At 41.9% G+C, this 17,010-nt stretch overlaps 1 protein-coding gene across 7 annotated transcripts in view; it reads left to right on the top strand.

The window, feature by feature from the left end:
* The window catches only part of pcdh7b (protocadherin 7b), a 109,141-nt gene extending 94,163 nt beyond the window's left edge, over positions 1–14,978 (top strand). For 2 of the 7 annotated variants that reach the window (XM_035993783.1, XM_031289861.2), the window contains exons 3-4: positions 9,138–9,156; positions 10,515–10,754. In XM_035993783.1, coding sequence (XP_035849676.1) covers positions 9,138–9,154 — 17 coding nt within the window. In that variant the 3' untranslated portion in view covers positions 9,155–9,156; positions 10,515–10,754. Of the gene's footprint in view, positions 1–9,137; positions 9,157–10,514 lie in introns of all 7 variants that reach the window. The other 5 variants (XM_031289859.2, XM_031289858.2, XM_031289860.2 and 2 more) reach the window with 4 other exon arrangements.
* The last annotated feature ends 2,032 nt before the right edge of the window (positions 14,979–17,010 follow it).

Genomic DNA, 17,010 nt, shown 5'->3' with positions numbered 1-17,010 from the left:
TTGTGAGTTAAAACACATCACTGCAGATGGGAAAGATGACCAAGGCTACAAACAAAAGGGATAAAGGCAGCTTTTATTTAGGGTTGTTTAGGGTTGTTTGGCCACTGCTATACGTGCACCATCTGCAACACGTGCACCATCTTGAATCAAACGACATTATTACTTCTGCCAAAAAGGTTATGTTTTCAGTTTGGTTTGTTTGTCAGCAGGATTACAGAACTACTAGCCTGATTTTCTAGCCTGGTTGACACCAGACCCTTCTCAGTTGTAACTGAGAGTAGGACTGGGGAATGTTCATTCACAACTCATTTCCAAAGGGGCGTCACAAACGGACGCCGCTCAAATGCCTCTGGGCGCAATTGGATAGTTCTTCAACCAATCAGACCAACGATCCGGGTGACGTAGCAGCGACAGCGGCATCAACGGGTTGCTGCGCTTCGATGTTGAATGTAAACAAAAAGCTGCTTGCCGTCGCTGCGCTATCATCATCGTGTAAAGCCCGCCACAGCGGTTGTGATTGGTGCCTTGATTTGGAAAAATTGGAAATGGGCTTGAATGAGCTCTTGGCCAGACTGACTGCAGAACAAATCTAAAATTTGCCGGAAGTTCGTCAGGGTTTTCCCAGGCTACTGATTTTCATGAAATACTGAAAAATTTGTTTTCACTTTGGTTCACATTGCTAGATAGGGCATGGCTGTGGCAGAGGTCTGCGCAGGCAGTGTGCCCTTCTTTCTATTCAATTTTGGTCCCATACTGTAAAGGATATTTTAAATGTGTTGTTAGTTTATTGTTCACAACTCCCCCCTCTTCAAAATCAAACGTGAATGAAAGAAATTTGTAGAGTAAACAGTAAACATTTCCCCAACTAAATCAACAGATTGATCAGCTAAGTTTCCCAGAGAGCTTTGAGGTAGAACACAAGAATCCATCATGTTTTGTGAACCTGCTGAAACACAGAAAAAGAATCCCGCTGGAAAACACAAGGCCCGGGACAATTTGCCTTTTCTGCCCTGGAGTGGAACTCACTGTGCCTGTTTATGAGCCTACATGCCGAAAAACAGGGAGCCTGTCCCTTGAGGTCAGCATAAATTACCCCCCCCCCACCACATTTCCACCACTAGCTTTCCATTAAGGTCATGACTCACCATGCACTGCTCACTCTGGCCGAGAATGTGCTAGCTGCTAAGAGCTAATTGCTACACTCAGGATCACAAGCATGTTAGATAGTGGGTGTTATTTGGCTGACTCACACGCTAACTAGCTATCCTGCCACTGCTAACTACTTATCACAAGTGGAACCTTTGTTTTTAGGCTTCAGGTGCTGAGAGAGTACATTTTCTATGGGAGGACAGACTCTTATTTTGTCATATTTTCTTTTATTGCAAATAAAGAAATAAAGAGTTGGTGGCGCTTTTTATCTTTGAAATGAAAGTTATGCAACGCATGAATACAACTTTATTTGTGATATTTAGGACATGCTAATTTTGAGACACATAATGAAATTCTGATGCAAATTAGCTGCTAGTGTTATGAGTGTCTTTGCCAAGTGGTATTATACTTCTTGGTAAAGCTTCATATTCCATATGCTGCTGAGGGCAGATCATGAAGAATGTTCTGTGCAGTCACCATTCATTTGAACCGTAAAGGAGAAAAATACCACCAAAGCCCCAGTTGCTATCATATTCTTTAAACTACCCATGGGCATCTTCGAAACTGTACCGACAATTCTTACCTCTCTAGACCTACAGTATGACTAAGCAAGATTTAGATGTTTTCTCTTATTAGTACAATCGGTAAAAAGCACAAATCACAGCCTTTTTTTCTTTCTTCTTTTTTATTTTAGGGGAGGATTTAATCGAAATTGTATTTTGACAAATAACCATTTAATGGTGTAAAACAGGCTATTGTGTGAGTGTGCCTGTGAGTGTGCGATAAGAGTAACAGTGGAGGGGAAGCAATGGCACTTCTTTTTCGAAAGACTGGAGAGAGAGAGAGAGAGAGAGAGAGAGAGAGAGAGAGAGAGAGAGAGAGAGAGAGAGCTGGGGAGAATGTGTGTGTGAGAGAAATAATTTATTGGAATATAAACAATAAAAACATTTTTTTTAAACTGATTTAACCCCTCACTCACACACTCACAGTAGCTCAGTAAGCCCTACCATTTTCTACACACCCACCACCCCTTCATCCCTTTGCTGTGTTTCTCTTATCAAATAATACTGTGTGCTTGTCTTCTTGTCTGTGCCTGGGAAAGCTGAGCATCGACACACAGAAACACACACAAACATGCACGCACACACACGGACACACACGTGCACACACGTGCACACGCGCGCGCGCGCGCACACACACACACACACACACACACACACACACACACACACACACACACACACACACACACACACACACACACACACACACACACACACACACACACACACACACGCTAATGTAAGGTTTGCTACAACCTGCACAGTGTCTGCGTGGTGTGAAAATGAGCGGAGAATGTCATATTGTTTTATCGGTTGCTAGCAGTGTTGCATGCATGCACCATAGCAGAGGGGCTAATGCTAATCCTAACGGGTCTTCCAGAGTAGTCTGTATAAACTCAGAGTGCCACGCTAAAGAAAACAGCACATAGAAAGGAAGGGTGACACAGTTCGTTATTTTATACTGTAATTGGATGTTTTTTTTATAGCATAAATTCATCACATATACAAATATATCAGTTGTAGCTAGTACTGTAGGAAAGCCTGACGCGAAAATACCCTTGTTTATAAAGATGTGTGTGGATTTCAGAGCATATCTTGGAGGTAATTTTGAGTTGCTTCAGTAGTTTTGTGTGTCTGGCAAGAAGCCAGCACCATCACTCTTATTAGCAGAGTGGATGAGTCACTCTGCTTTTCTCCTCTCCACATCATCCTGTTGTTGTTCCACTTATAGATAAGGTTAGGGGTCAGCAGTGATCTCGGGACACGGCCTGTGGTGTCTGCATTCATGCATGTGTAGCTGAGATAGAGAAAATATGCTTCCAGTGAACACAGCGACCACCTGCTGGACGAAAAGCTTCGCCCTGTACATGCGTGCAAGCGCCCATATGCATGCAAGATGAACGAGGGAGCATGACATGCGGGGACACTTTATTTATGGGCTCTTTGGCTTGAGTGCTGACTGCTCAAATGGGCAGAGAGAGGTTGAGACCCGGAGAGAGAGGATGTGTGCAGAGGACAGGGAGAGCGCAAGCCGCATTTGATAATTGGCTGAGAGATCGTCACCAGAATGAAATTATGCTAGTTAATCTCTCCTCAATTAATTACATCAGGAGCAGGCCGCAGTACATTCATTATTCCAGAAAGAGTATTGACCCTGCTGGAAGAAGAAGAAACAACCATATCATACCCACAATGCCTACCTGCAATGAAATCGTAATGCTAGTTAGGGTAGAGACAGCAGTTAAAGAAGGAAGAATGAAAAGGAAGTGATGTAATCATCTAGCTACATATAGCCTAGAAAAGGTCTTCTATAAGTACTGAATGGCCTCATGTGGGTTTTTTATGCTGAGTCTTGGTTCCACTCAGAGGTTGGGCATCTGGAAAAGCGAGGCAAAAGGAGGTGACAGCTCATTACAAAACCTCGATCAGGGCTCTGTATCTTTCCCTCACTCACTCACTCACTCACTCACTCACTCACTCACTCACTCCGTTTTCCTTTGCGTCCGTTCTGCACCTCTTGAGGCATGGTAGGGGGTTCCAGATTATTCCCTTAGTTGCCCTTACTAGGCAGTACATACTTCAAGAAGCTCAGAAGGCAGAGAATAGATCACCTGCTGCCACTTTTAACAACATTCCTCCAGCTGGCCTATAAGCAGCACTGCTAAGCAAAAAGTGGTTACATGAAGAAATGCTGAAAAAGGGGGCAAATGTGGGCTCGTGAACAGGGTGTTATTGGTACGTAAACATTAAGGATAAATAGTATAGAGTAATTAAAATGGACGGAAAATTTGTCATTTTCTGCTCCTTCAATCAAATTGGCCTCCCGCTTACGAGATCTTAACTGAACTAATAGGGGTTACATGTTTGGGGTTTGGATTTTATCACTATGCCACTGAAGAAATCTCCACTGCTGACATTAATGCAATCAATTAATGTCGTCGCTCGTGTTGCACGCCGTGACTTGCGTTTTCAAAGGTCATTGCTCCCCAGGACTCCCCTTTTGTTCTCATTTTCCACTGCACTACTGCGCATCTTTCTCTCCTCCATCTCTCCTAATTGTCTGGCAAACATCTCAGCACGAGAAAGACAAATATCGCTTTTTTCCTGTGGATATTGTTCTGTCTGAATTCGCCATCACAGCGTTAATAATTTAGCATCTATTCTTTTTCTCGATGCTCTTACATTTCCTCCCTCAACCTTATTTTCTCCTCGTAGGCCTCTTTCTTCTTTTTCTCCATTTCCTTCCTTTCGTTCCCCACAGCCATCTTAAGTTGTGTGTGTGTGTGTGTGTGTGTGTGTGTGTGTGTGTTCGGCAGCGCAGAGTGTCTATCTGCTTGTCTGTCTTTGATGATGAGGACCTCTCATCTGCGAGGCGACGCCACAGGGGCCATGCAAAGCGAGAGCCAAACGCAGTGAGACTCGCTCTTACACCGTAATTAGTCGGCAAGTTTTCACCTAATTAAATGGGACCCTATTAGAGGCGAGAATGAGTAGAAAGGGAGAAACAAGAAAGACGACTGCGGAGCAACAGCAGAGAACTCTCTTTCGTGTTGTGTTTGGTTTAAGTTTCATTCCTATCTCTGGCTCTCTTTTTTTTTTTTTGCTATCTCCTTTATCACTTTTCATTTGTCTCCTTTTTTTCTCCTGTTTTATCATGAAAGCCTGCGTATTTTCAACAGCTGGTTTTTCAGGATAAATATTTCATTTTCCCTCCCTCAGCCCGCACAGAGTAATCTGGATGACACCCAGCAATGTACACTGTCATCTCCACGCTGATTGCTCCGCTGTGTGAAATAGATCTGTCCATACAGGGAGGCCTTTGATGAGGGGTGTGAGGCAATCACAAGACCATTTCCAAGCCAGACTCTCTGTTCTCACACAGGCGCCCTCTCGTGCTTCTATGCCAAAGCCCTGAAAACTTTATTTTTCCCTGTCTTAATCGAGAAGATATCTATAAATGGCTATATATTGGAACCATGTGGATGCGTTACAAATTAAATTACATTTAGAAGGTTAAAGTGTTTCTTTTAGTTTTCTTAATGTAGGGAATGTGATGGAAGTATATGAGATTAGTTAATGGAGTGGTGAGCGGTGCTTGGCATCTACCGGTACACAGGACTTCATTGTTGGAGAGATAATTTGAAACCTTAAACAGGCTAAATCAAGGTTGTTGGATTGATATGTTAAGCATGTGTGAGAGCACGGTACCAGGGTTTATTTACAGCACAGAGCATCTTCTGTTAACAAAGTTCCCTTCATCATCACTCCCCACATCCCCATGCTCCTCTCCTACCCTCTCCTTCCTTCCCCTCCTGTCTTTGCTAATGTCCTCAATTCTTTCTCCTCTCCTCCTGTCTCCCCTACTCTCCTCTCCACTGCTCTCTTTGGCAGTGTGTTTGGCCTGTGACGGCCCAGAGGCAGCCATGCTGTCTTCGCCACTCAATCTGCTGTTTCCCTTCTCCTAGGCCCTGACCCTGCTATACTCGGCACACACACTCTCCCTCCTTGTCCCTCCCTCCTTTATTCTCTTTCTATCCCTCCCTCTTTACATCATTCCTGTCTTTGTCCTCCCCCACATGCCCTCCTCCTCCCTTTCTGCTCTGACCCCTATGTGCTGTCCAGCCAACTGCAATGTCTGTCAAAGACACAGCGTAGACACAAAAAAGTACGCAGGCACATCACCTCTGTTTTGTCTCCTCTTCCCTCTAAGTCTCTTTTTTTCTTCATCTGCATCATCTTCTCCCCTCCTCCCAATGCCTCAGCTGTTTGGGTTGAATCTGACGGCCGGAAAAAAAGAGTTCAAAAGGTTGCGGAGCTTCAGTGTGTAGCAGCGATTCATAACGAAATATAGAGAGAGGAAAGAGAGGAAGTAGTGATGGCGCGGGGGAAGACACAGCTCAGAAGAAAAAGCGCTGGTGACGTAGATGAACGCGGACTGGCAAGTGGACTTGTTGACATGCAGTGAAAACTCAGTGTACAGTACTATGACACAAACAAACACACTAAACTGTAATTGCCCAGAAATGCCCACGCAACAGACATTATTGTGCATATGGCCAGAAGCGATGACAGTCTAACCCTCCATATTTTCTTACCACTGCAACATCTTAGCGAGTGCTAAAGACACCGCATCAAATTTCTACTGTACCCCGGCAGTGGAAGTTCTTTGAAATATCCCACAGTGTAAGCTAGTCGTGGCTGACTAAAGCCAGCCAAGAAAAGCCGCAGCTCAACCAGTGCTGCCACTGGCCCAGTTTCAGCCTGCTTTCTTGCACAAACGAAGCAAGTCTTCAGTATAGTCACAGTATGAGGCACAAATATCTCGGAGCACTGGTCTACAGTGCAGTCTCACTCTCGCTGGGTAATCATCACTTCAGCAGCGTACGACTTTTGTCTATATGGAATTACATTGCAGGGAAAGCTGCAGCTCTCTCCGTTGTGCCCATTGCCCCTCTCACTCATGTGTCAATCACTCCCTGATACACCCTCGCCACCTCTCCCTCGATCTTCCAGAAGCCTCTTTTGAGTAAATGTAAAAATCGGCTAATGGCTTGCGTTGTGGGCCATTATGAGCATTGGCTAAAAACTATTCTCTTCCAGCGACGGAGATAGCCCTGCCTGTGGCACCATTCTCTGGCTCTGGATCCCTAAACAATGAGGCCCGAGCCCCCCACGGGGACGTAACCTGGTATGGAGGGCCTCCTTGTTCGGTTTTCAGTGTTTCGGGGAGGCTTTTTAACACAGCCGAGTGACCCACTTGTATTGTGTTATGTTATGGTTGATAGTGTGGGCTCGTAGGACGTTTGTGAGTATGTAACAAAAGCCTGCTACAGTGCTGGTGTGCTCTAAGGGCTTTTCTTTGAAGATATTTTCCTCGTCCTGATTTCTGAATTGGGTCTTAAAAGGGCCTATGGATATGTTTGGAAGCAACGTTGCGAGTCTTCTCCATCGAAATACTTGAAACAATTACAATAGGTTTTATTATCAGCCATATTGTAATGCATTTGCTTTGATTCTGCCGACTGACATTCTTGGATTTAACATTACGTTTTAATCAAATAAGCCAGCAAGGGTTTATAAGGAAATGTAAAGAATGACGTTTCTTTCTATTCTTGTTAAATAAATAATAATCAGATGGATGTTGCGTGGACATTAAAATTAATTTAGCATTACCTATGGCTATTCCTTAGTCAACCGGTTAAATTACTAGTCCAGGCTGAAGCTGACTCTAACATACTTATTTGTCCAGAGCTAAAAGACAGATGGATTTAAGTGGTTTTAAAGGTCCTACATTATGGTTATTTTCAGGTTCATATTTGTATTTTGGGTTTCTACTAGAAAATGTTAACATGCTTTAATGTAAAAAGAAACCACATTATTTTACCAATACTGTCCGTCTGAATTTACCTTTATTCATTTCTGAAACGGTCCGTTTTAGTGCCTGTCTCTTTAAGCTCCCCCTCCCGAAAAAGCCCAGTCTGCTGTAATTGGTCAGCGTTTCTGGGCATCTGCGCTCTCGGCGTCTCTGCACAGTCAGTGCAGCCATGTAATGACTGTAACGGCACTGTAGTGGCACTTTCTACCTATATATACATTAAACTTGTGACATCACAACTGCATTGAAGTCCTGATGGCACGTTTAAAGGCACAGTTTCTGAATACAGGCTTTGTGCATTTCTCTGTGGATTTTGCAGTATTTATATATCACCTCAACCTGCTTTATCATAAAAAAGACTTGGAAATCTCACTTTTTACAATATGGGACCTTTAAAGTATTCAGATTGATGGCCCAACCTCAGGGGGAGGTGACACTTGTGAAGACAGAAAAAAATACAGCATTTTTGCTTTGATATAGCAGCCCAGTTCATTAGCTCAGTGGGAAACATCTATATTTTTAGCAAGCCTGCAGAGTCAATGGACCATGGCTAGGAAATAATCAGCCTCCTTTCAGCGCACTCAACACACAGCGTGCCGGCTAACTACCTCAGCAGCTCACCGTGCACGGCGGTGGCAGAGACGTGATGCCGAAGGTTGGCTGCTTACCAACAAGAGCCGGAGGAAGCAAGAAATCTTCCCTGCTGATTTTTTTTCACCAGTGTGTCTGAATGTGAATGTGGTGAGGAGGCAATTGGATGGGCAATCAGGAGCAGGGCACCACAGGCCCTGTGAGAGCATTATGGGTAGTCTGATGGCTCAATCGTAGGTGTAAATGAGCAAGACAATCAGTACCTGGTATCTGCTTGTCTCTTTGATGGCTGTGTTTGTCAAGCTGAGACGAAGGAAAGGAGGGAGAGGGAGACATGATCAATTGCCACTTTTATCATTTTCACTACATTTTCAGCAGGCATGTTAACTATTTGTGATTGCCATTGCATCCCTCTATTTTTCTGCTTTTCTTCTCATTTATTTAGCTTTTTAACATTTCATTAAACAGAACTACTCAGTTGTTTAGGTGCACTAATGACAAAAAGTTATTTGATTTTTCTATCAACTGGCAGTCGCTCCCTGAGGCTTTGACTATATATTGACTGGCAATCGTTACAAAAGGTAATTTGTGACATGAAAATGGATTCTAATAGGCATTTAGTAGGAATAGGATTTCTGGCAGCACAGGAATGGCACTCTCAGAGTAATATTGAATGTTTTGCTGAAAGGCATTCATATTGAAAGTGATACATTTGTTGATTAAACACTGCAGTAGGACTAAATTCTGTTATCCCTATCTCCTCTTTTCTTTGCTGTTTGTCTCGGCTACATTGTGTCCTAAGCCATGTGTCTGCTCTGCATAACACTATTTTGGTGCTGTTGTCTTTTAGTTACAGTTTTCAATGTTGCTCAAGGTTTCCTCATACAATACAGTATATATTTTATTGCATACGTGCAAAACATAAAGAGTGATTTCTGTTCTATTTTGTTCTTTTACAGGAGAAAACGAGCATTAAAAGTAAGCCATGGTCCAAACTCTTTTGATTTTCTTTTAACATGGGCAAAGGCATGCTTGGCTTGGTTTGCACTCACCCTCGCTTTTGCTTGATTTTAGTTTTCCATACTTTGCATCAGGTCATGAATAAATTAAATCTAACAATGCATCTCTATAACATTGGCACTCTTATTAACTCTGTGTAAGGGCTCAGTATTTGGTCAGGGCTGTGGAGTAGACTCCTTCCTTCCTTCCTCCTTCCTTCCTGCCTTCCTTCCCTCCTTACAGTTTTTGTCTTATATCGAGCTACTCAGCTTTGGTTTGCTGTATTTGGGATAACTATCTTTCACGTATTGCACTGTCTGACAGTAGTCATTGACAGTAGGATATCTGTCAAACCTGTTGTCCTGGTGTAGCATTGTAAGCACATAATTTGCTTTCCACAATAATACAGTAGACGTAGTTAATCTGAGGCCAGCTCCCAGTTAGGTAATTGGTTAAGACCCCTATTAGTGGAATTTAAGAGGATCTAGGATATCAGGGTGCTTTAGCCACACAAAGCTATTAAGCTACTTAGATCAGAATGTGATTGCCTTCTGTCAATCACCAGATAGGCTGTTGTTGGTGCTCCCATCTCATAAACATACTCACCCACACACACATTACAAACGTGCACGCGCACACACACACGCACGCACGCACACACACACACACACACACACACACACACACACACACACACACACACACACACACACAGAGAGAGCAGGCCTAATTGTACTTACTAATCTTAAATTTTAGATCAGGAAAAACTGAAAAACACAAACTGACCTCCTTCCCTCCTCTCTCCATCACTGGCCTCCCACTTCTCCCTTCCCTTCCCCTCTCAGCACAAACACGTTTTGAAGCATGACGTTATTTAAACTCTGATTCACGCCACTGTTTTTTAGTTTCAGGCTGTTGTGGTAGTCAGTGGAGTCTTCTTTTCATTGTTGTTTTCCGTTTCTGTCATGTGGTATGGGTTCTGCATGAAAACAAATGCAATTTTATCCGTACGAGCTCAATTATCTTCACGAGTGATAAAATTCAGAACTTGCATTGGCTTTGACGATAGGTGCCTGGTAATCATTGTGACCAGTTTTTATTGTTTTTTTTTTTACCTTCACCATAAACATTTAGATGCGCTGTTGACCACATTAGGGAGAAAATACAAATTCTCGCATCTAAGGAAGGAATTCATGATAGCCAAATCATGTGACACATACCACACCAAACACCAAGTGCTAGGAAATGTATTTAGTGTTAGTTTATCAATAAATATCCCACTTTAGTGAAACAAACCGCATCATTTACTTTTGTTTCTCTCCTTCTGCTTCCTCTAGACTCCCGGCCCTTGCCTGATGTAGCCATGACTGGCAAGTGCACACGGGAATGCGACGAGTACGGCCACTCGGACTCCTGCTGGATGCCTGTGCGCACGTCGCCTGAGCGACGGCCATCCAAGTCAACCCCCACCTCCCAACAACCAAAGCTTTCCACTTTCATGAGCGGCAACGGCAGCAGCAGCGCCGAGCAGCCCGGCAGCCAAGAGATCCTCGCCATGGCCGCCATGGCCAACGGAGACCCCACCACCGCTCATATGATGGGCGACCGCAATCGCAACCTGCTCAACAAGAAGATGGCTTCCTCCTCCTCCTCCTACGAGGCCTTCGGCTCGCCTTCCTTCGGCTCGCCAGGAAATGGGGAGGAGGCGCTGGGCCACCCCACCGAGGAGATCCCTCTGGCACCTACTGGGGAGTACAAGCCCACGTCCTGTGGTACTCTGACTCGACGGGAGGTGTACCTGTGAGTGTTAGATGCACCCGCTGTGCCACGACATATGGCATTGAAGTACAACACTAAGCATAGTTGCTTTCCCACCACCGTTACAGCTCTAGAAGCTTTTTAGCCACCCTTGTTCTGCAAGGTAGGACTACACTTTCTCCAAAGACTTTTACGACAGCTCCTTAATGAAAAATCTAAGTGGATATATAAAAAAAAAAATATTTTTAAAGTGCTAATTCCGGCCATGACCTGGAAGAAAGGAGGATGGAAGAACTGTTGAGGGGCATCTATGGGACTTTGGATGAGGCTGTTCTACTGGCGAGTCGGGCTCTTGGGACATGATCTGCTGCTTGACAGTCACTCTGTACAATAATCAACGCATTTTACATATTCAGTACATGCATGCATTACAACCCCCCCCCCCCCCCACCCACCCAAACACATAGGCCCCATTCTTGAAGATGACACTGTACAAAAGAGACAATTTCTTTTTCTGTTTGTGTTTTTTTTCTAGAAACAAAGCTGTACATGTGGACTTCAAAGTGTGTCTGGTAATGCCTCTTTTTTATTTCAGAACACTGCTCTGGCTGTGGTGTTCAGTGGCTGCAACAATATATACATATGGGACTTTGGACATAATGGTCTCTGTCATATTGAGCTGTCTATGGATTCCGTCACCTTGACCGTTTGTGATAAAAGTTGCTCAATAGCAGACCAAAATGTAACCGTTTTCAAATCTTATAAGGACGGGAAGCTTTAAATACTCAGCCCAGAAAACAACACTTGTGTCAGTCCTCTCTTGAAATGGACATTTGTTGGACAGACATGGGAGCCAATGGAATTTGCTGCAACAACACCTTGTTTAAGACTACAACACCACTGGTGTGACACACATATGATGACTTATTCTAACCTACCAGTGTGTACGCTTTTCACAAGTGAAAAGCCACTCATTGTACATAAACATTGGACCACTGCAACAACGCTAACTGCTCTCATTCCATTTTGTCTTACTACCTTTCCTCAGTCTCTCGTTCTTTGTCTTTGATTGGCGAGGTTGAGACCGAAACCCTCTTAAGAGATGCAAAATCTTAGAGCCATGATCTATCGCCGCATTGGCTTGAAAAGCATGCATGTACATGGTCGTGCATATTTGTATCACCACAGTGGGATGCTACCGTTTGTATGAAGTTGTAATACTTGCCCTGTTTTTGGCAAATCACATATGCAGACATGCAGAAGTAGAAAATCAGATTCATATAACTGAGGCCAGTGGCGCTGCTGGACTGTAAATCCTGGGTAAGCACAGTGTGTGGCATGCCAAGATTAAAATTATGGAGGTGCAATTGAAATTGTATGTTTGTATGGACCTGATATGCAGTACATAGTGTGTCTGTGTTTAGGCTATATTTAGTGTATACTTTAGATGTACACCAATAATAGGATTAGGAGGGCGTAAACATGGCCAAGCTGATCCTATAACAGTTGCAAGGACAGCTTTTTGCTGTTATTTCTTTCTTGTTGTGTGATAGACTGAGCAATAAATATAATATACACGTGACCAACAAGCATCAACTTCTTTTTCACTTTTCAAGCCTTCGAGGTGACATTGACTCACACATGGCTGTCCAAAAGTCCTGTTATAACACTAGTAGATGTTGCTTTCCATAAGTACATGGTGATGGCATCTTTAAGCACGAATGTAAGAATCAGCTCAATGGAGAACAATCAAAAGAAAAAGTATGTACGCGCAGATACCAGGAGGGTTTTGGATTTACAGGCTGAGAAAAATGGTGTCAAAGTGAAACCAAAGCTTCGCAAACAGAATGAAGCATTCCCCCATTACACATTACACACAAAAATAGCTTCTTCTTTTTTTTGGGGGGGGGGGGGAGAACCTTGCTTAAAGCAGGCATTACATGAAGGAATGAGATAAGAATGTGACGTCTCAACTAAACATCCATCACATCCTCGGTGCTGACGCTTAATGACCGCTCACACACATGACAATGTTGAGATGTTGTGCCTCCCTGTCACAGTGATGTTTCGTTTTCGCAACTACAGAGGCGCAAAATCTCATGACTGTAATAAAGCAAAAGAATATCAGATGCAATGGAACTTTTTTGTATGTTAGCAAAACCCCTTTGGTTTGACCGGAGTTGCTTTTTTCTGCATTCTGGCAATCTATAGTCTGTAAGTACTACTCGTTGTTCAAAAGAAAGTGCTCCTATACTTATCAACTGTATACATAAATATTTACTTTTTACTGCACGTTTAATGGGAATTTACTTCACTTACTGAGAAGGAAAAGGAAAAAAAATGTAAAACAAAATGTACAAAAAAAGTTTTTCCTGTAAACATTGAAATCCACCTTGTTGCTTGCTTTTGTTATACCTAAAGAAACATGTAGTACAACTTAGTACGTCAGATCTTTTTTTCATTTTTATTTGTCATAATTGATCAAATTTCATCAATGTCTCTTATATTACCACACAAACCCAAATATTTCATATATTTCATTTACATCAACTTTATACCATGAGATTTGCAATTTTGTATCTTCAGCTTGTATTTTACTTTGTAATCCCATACATTTATTTGTTGAACAGTCAAAAACATGGACAATGTACTACGTGTTTTACTTTTTTTCTTTATCTGGTGCCACTTTGTATATTTAGAGTGCTTCTGAAAAAAACAAAGAAAACATAAAAAAAAAAAAATATATATATATATATATACTAGAGTGAATGCAAATATGCAATTGTGCCTTTTTATACCAATTGGTATGATTAAATGTTGGTTTGGAATGGTGCATCAACAATAACGTTGACATGCTTACTAAAGTAGATGGGGTGGCATTTAAGAACGGACTGAAACACATTTGCATATCTTAGATGAAATCCCATGATGTCAAAGGCTTCTTGAGGACAACTGGTCAAATGTCAGTGAGCCTGTAGGTCTAATACCCGAATGGCTATTGTTCGCCGGGTTTAATTATCTTGTTGAAATATCCATTCCTAGCATAGTGCATTACCGAATGAGTACAGGTACATTCAAAAGTTGCTTGTTGGTAGTAATAATAATGATATAATGGATTTTTTTGTCGTGTTCCACTCATGTACATGTATGACATCAGAGGTCAAGTAACCTTCTTTGTGCATGAAACAAGCTTTAGGACTGAATATAGAAGCATAGAAAGATACAGTAGAGGCGGGGAAAAAAGAAAAAAAAGTGCTTGGAGACATTTTGACTGCTCAGAGTTGAGGGAGCCTAGAGATAAAAATGCTAATGTGACGGTATACTAGGAGGAGTGGAAGAGCTGCAGGAGAGAGTAGCTGACAGAACACACACCTCAGCATGTGCCGAGCAACACAACACTCACGTGCTGATTTACAGTATATGCATATCAGTAGGTGATGAAACCCTGTCCTACAAATACGTGCGATATGATGTTTGCTATGATACTGCACAGTGACGCTTTGGATTTCTAGATCAGATGGAAACAAAGACTCTGTAGTGTGAACCTCAGGCATAAAGGGAGGACATGAAAGAAAATATGCCATACATTGGCAACTACACTGAAAAAAGTGTACACTCATTCATTTCTGAACACTGTTTTTTTCTGATATTCACTGAGGTAACTGCTACAGATTTTTTGACAGAAAACATGAAATAGCTGCCATCAAAATGTTTGTATCTTGCCGCCCAGAGGTGTGTGTTCAGTCTGTGCTCTCCTCTATTCCTATAGCCTTCACATTGTGTAATGAGATTTGTAATATTAACCATTACTATTTGTCCTGCGACTTGGATGTTGATATAGAAATTGAGGAACAAATGTATCATCGTTTAAAGAGTCACTATGCACGCAGCTTAGCTGAACATGGCAAAGTGTATTGAACGCAAGTCCACTTCTATTTATGAGATATTTTACATAATTTAATTTGCTTTTGTACAGGTTTGTGTAAATAAATTGCTTGTCATTTTTGTCTCTGCAGAAATAAAAATATAACATGGTAAAACAAGTATATTTGGTTTCATTGTTTGTCATTTGGTTTAAAAAAAAATAAAAATCTTCCTATTCCTAATTCCTTTATGAGAGCGTTTAATTGGTCAACCCGTAATACAATAATGCACTTTTTTTTCATGTTCTTTTTATTCACTGGTGGTTATTACCAATGAGTTTACTGGACTCCAACATTAACTGGAGAGTTCCAATAGTCTGAATAAAGGTGCTAATTACAGTGTTGCACATATGTAAACAATCTTCTTCACTTACAGTATATGCAGCACTAATCTCAGTATGCTAACCAAACTGGGTAATAATGTAGTTTCATTTCAAAATGAAACATATAACATTAAAGTGCTCATATTATGCTCATTTTCAGGTTCATAATTGTATTTAGAGGTTGTACCAGAATGGGTTTTCGTGGTTTAATTTTCAAAAAAACACCATATTTTTGTTATACTGCATATTGCTGCAGCTCCTCTTTTCACCCTGTGTGTTGAGCTCTCTGTTTTAGCTACAGAGTGAGGCATCTCACTTCTGTTCCATCTTTGTTGGGAGTCGCACATGCGCAGTACCTAGGAGTAAGTACTACTAGCCAGTCAGAAGCAGAGTATGAGGGTGTGCCACGCTAGCAGCTAGGCGAGCATTATAACGTGTTACAAAGTGACACACTTTTGTCACAGAAGTAAAGGCTGGACTACAATAGAGCTGTTTGGAGCAGTTTGTGAACAGTGTTTTCTCTGGAAGATGGTAAGTCCCTTTGGGGTGGACTTTGGGCTTTTTCACTTTGTAAACCTATTACATGCACAAATAAAAATGTATAACACAATAAATGAAAGGGAAAAAGCCAAATCATATTCTAGTATATATTAATCTACTGTATATTCACCATATAACTATTTTTTAAAGTTGCATTAATTTATGTTAGCAAAAGGTTTTTTATTTACACATAGCAGACACGGAGCAACATTAGCATTAATTAATTAGTCTTGTTTCTGCCTACCTAGTATCGCATTGTTAGACCTTCCTCCACAGCGCTGCGGAAGAGGGTCTGGCTAGTCCACACAGCATTTCGGGATGAGAGAAAAACGTGCTCTGGTTTATTGGCATTTCTTTAAACCAATCACAATCATCTGGTGCGGCGCTAAGCTCCGCACGGAGCAACGGCGTCTCTGCAAAATAGCTACAAACTTACTTTTAATTTTGACAGAACTTGTCTTTTGTCCAGGTTGAAAAACGATGTTTGGCTGTTTCACCTTAGTCTCGCATTGCCAGACCTTCCTCCACAGCGCTGCAGAGGCAAAACAGCCTTGGGAAGGAACTTGTTTGGGTGGAACATGTGTACGTTCAAAAGTCGTTTTAGTCGTGCGAGATAAAACTCAGTTTTGCTAGGCAGGTGGCATACATTCAGTTTATCAGTGATTTTTCCCAAGAATTAAGTGCTAATCTTCTGTAGTTTTGTAATACGAGCAACATTATCACATAATACATAGTGATTGGATCCAATGATGATGTAAATAATATTGATTAGTGCAGCTTTAATGAACTGCGAACTTCAGGAGACTTCCTGTCCACGTTGACTTAAAACGAAAGCTCAAAACAATAAACAAATGGACCTTGTGGTGAGAGTGAATGTAAAAAGGTTTCATTACAAAATGTTTTTTGAGGATTAAATCATCCATATGTTGTCATGAACAAACAAAAGATATTTTTTACAGTATAAAGTGGTGACCAAACCGAATTAAGCCTGTGCATGACATTAATGTGGAATAACTCTATAAAAAACTCATTCAGAAAGTGACACGGTGGCCTTTTCTCCTTCCATGTCAGCTGTATGTGAAAGTATACATACGGTATGCACTTGTTGACATATGTGCATATACTAATATGTTTTTGAGTATGCTATCATGCCTGTATGTCTGGGTGATGTATGTGGCGATTACAGTCTAGGTGATTAAAGATCCATTCCCTACGCTCTGATAAACAGCATGCCTTAGCCTTTCCAGCACCCTCAAAGCGCTAATGGTGTCTTAATAGAAAACTACAAT

This window comes from Sander lucioperca, chromosome 17 (genome assembly GCF_008315115.2).
Source record: "Sander lucioperca isolate FBNREF2018 chromosome 17, SLUC_FBN_1.2, whole genome shotgun sequence".
NCBI classification, from domain to species: domain Eukaryota; kingdom Metazoa; phylum Chordata; class Actinopteri; order Perciformes; family Percidae; genus Sander; species Sander lucioperca.
This window is presented reverse-complemented; position numbering and strand designations above follow the sequence as displayed.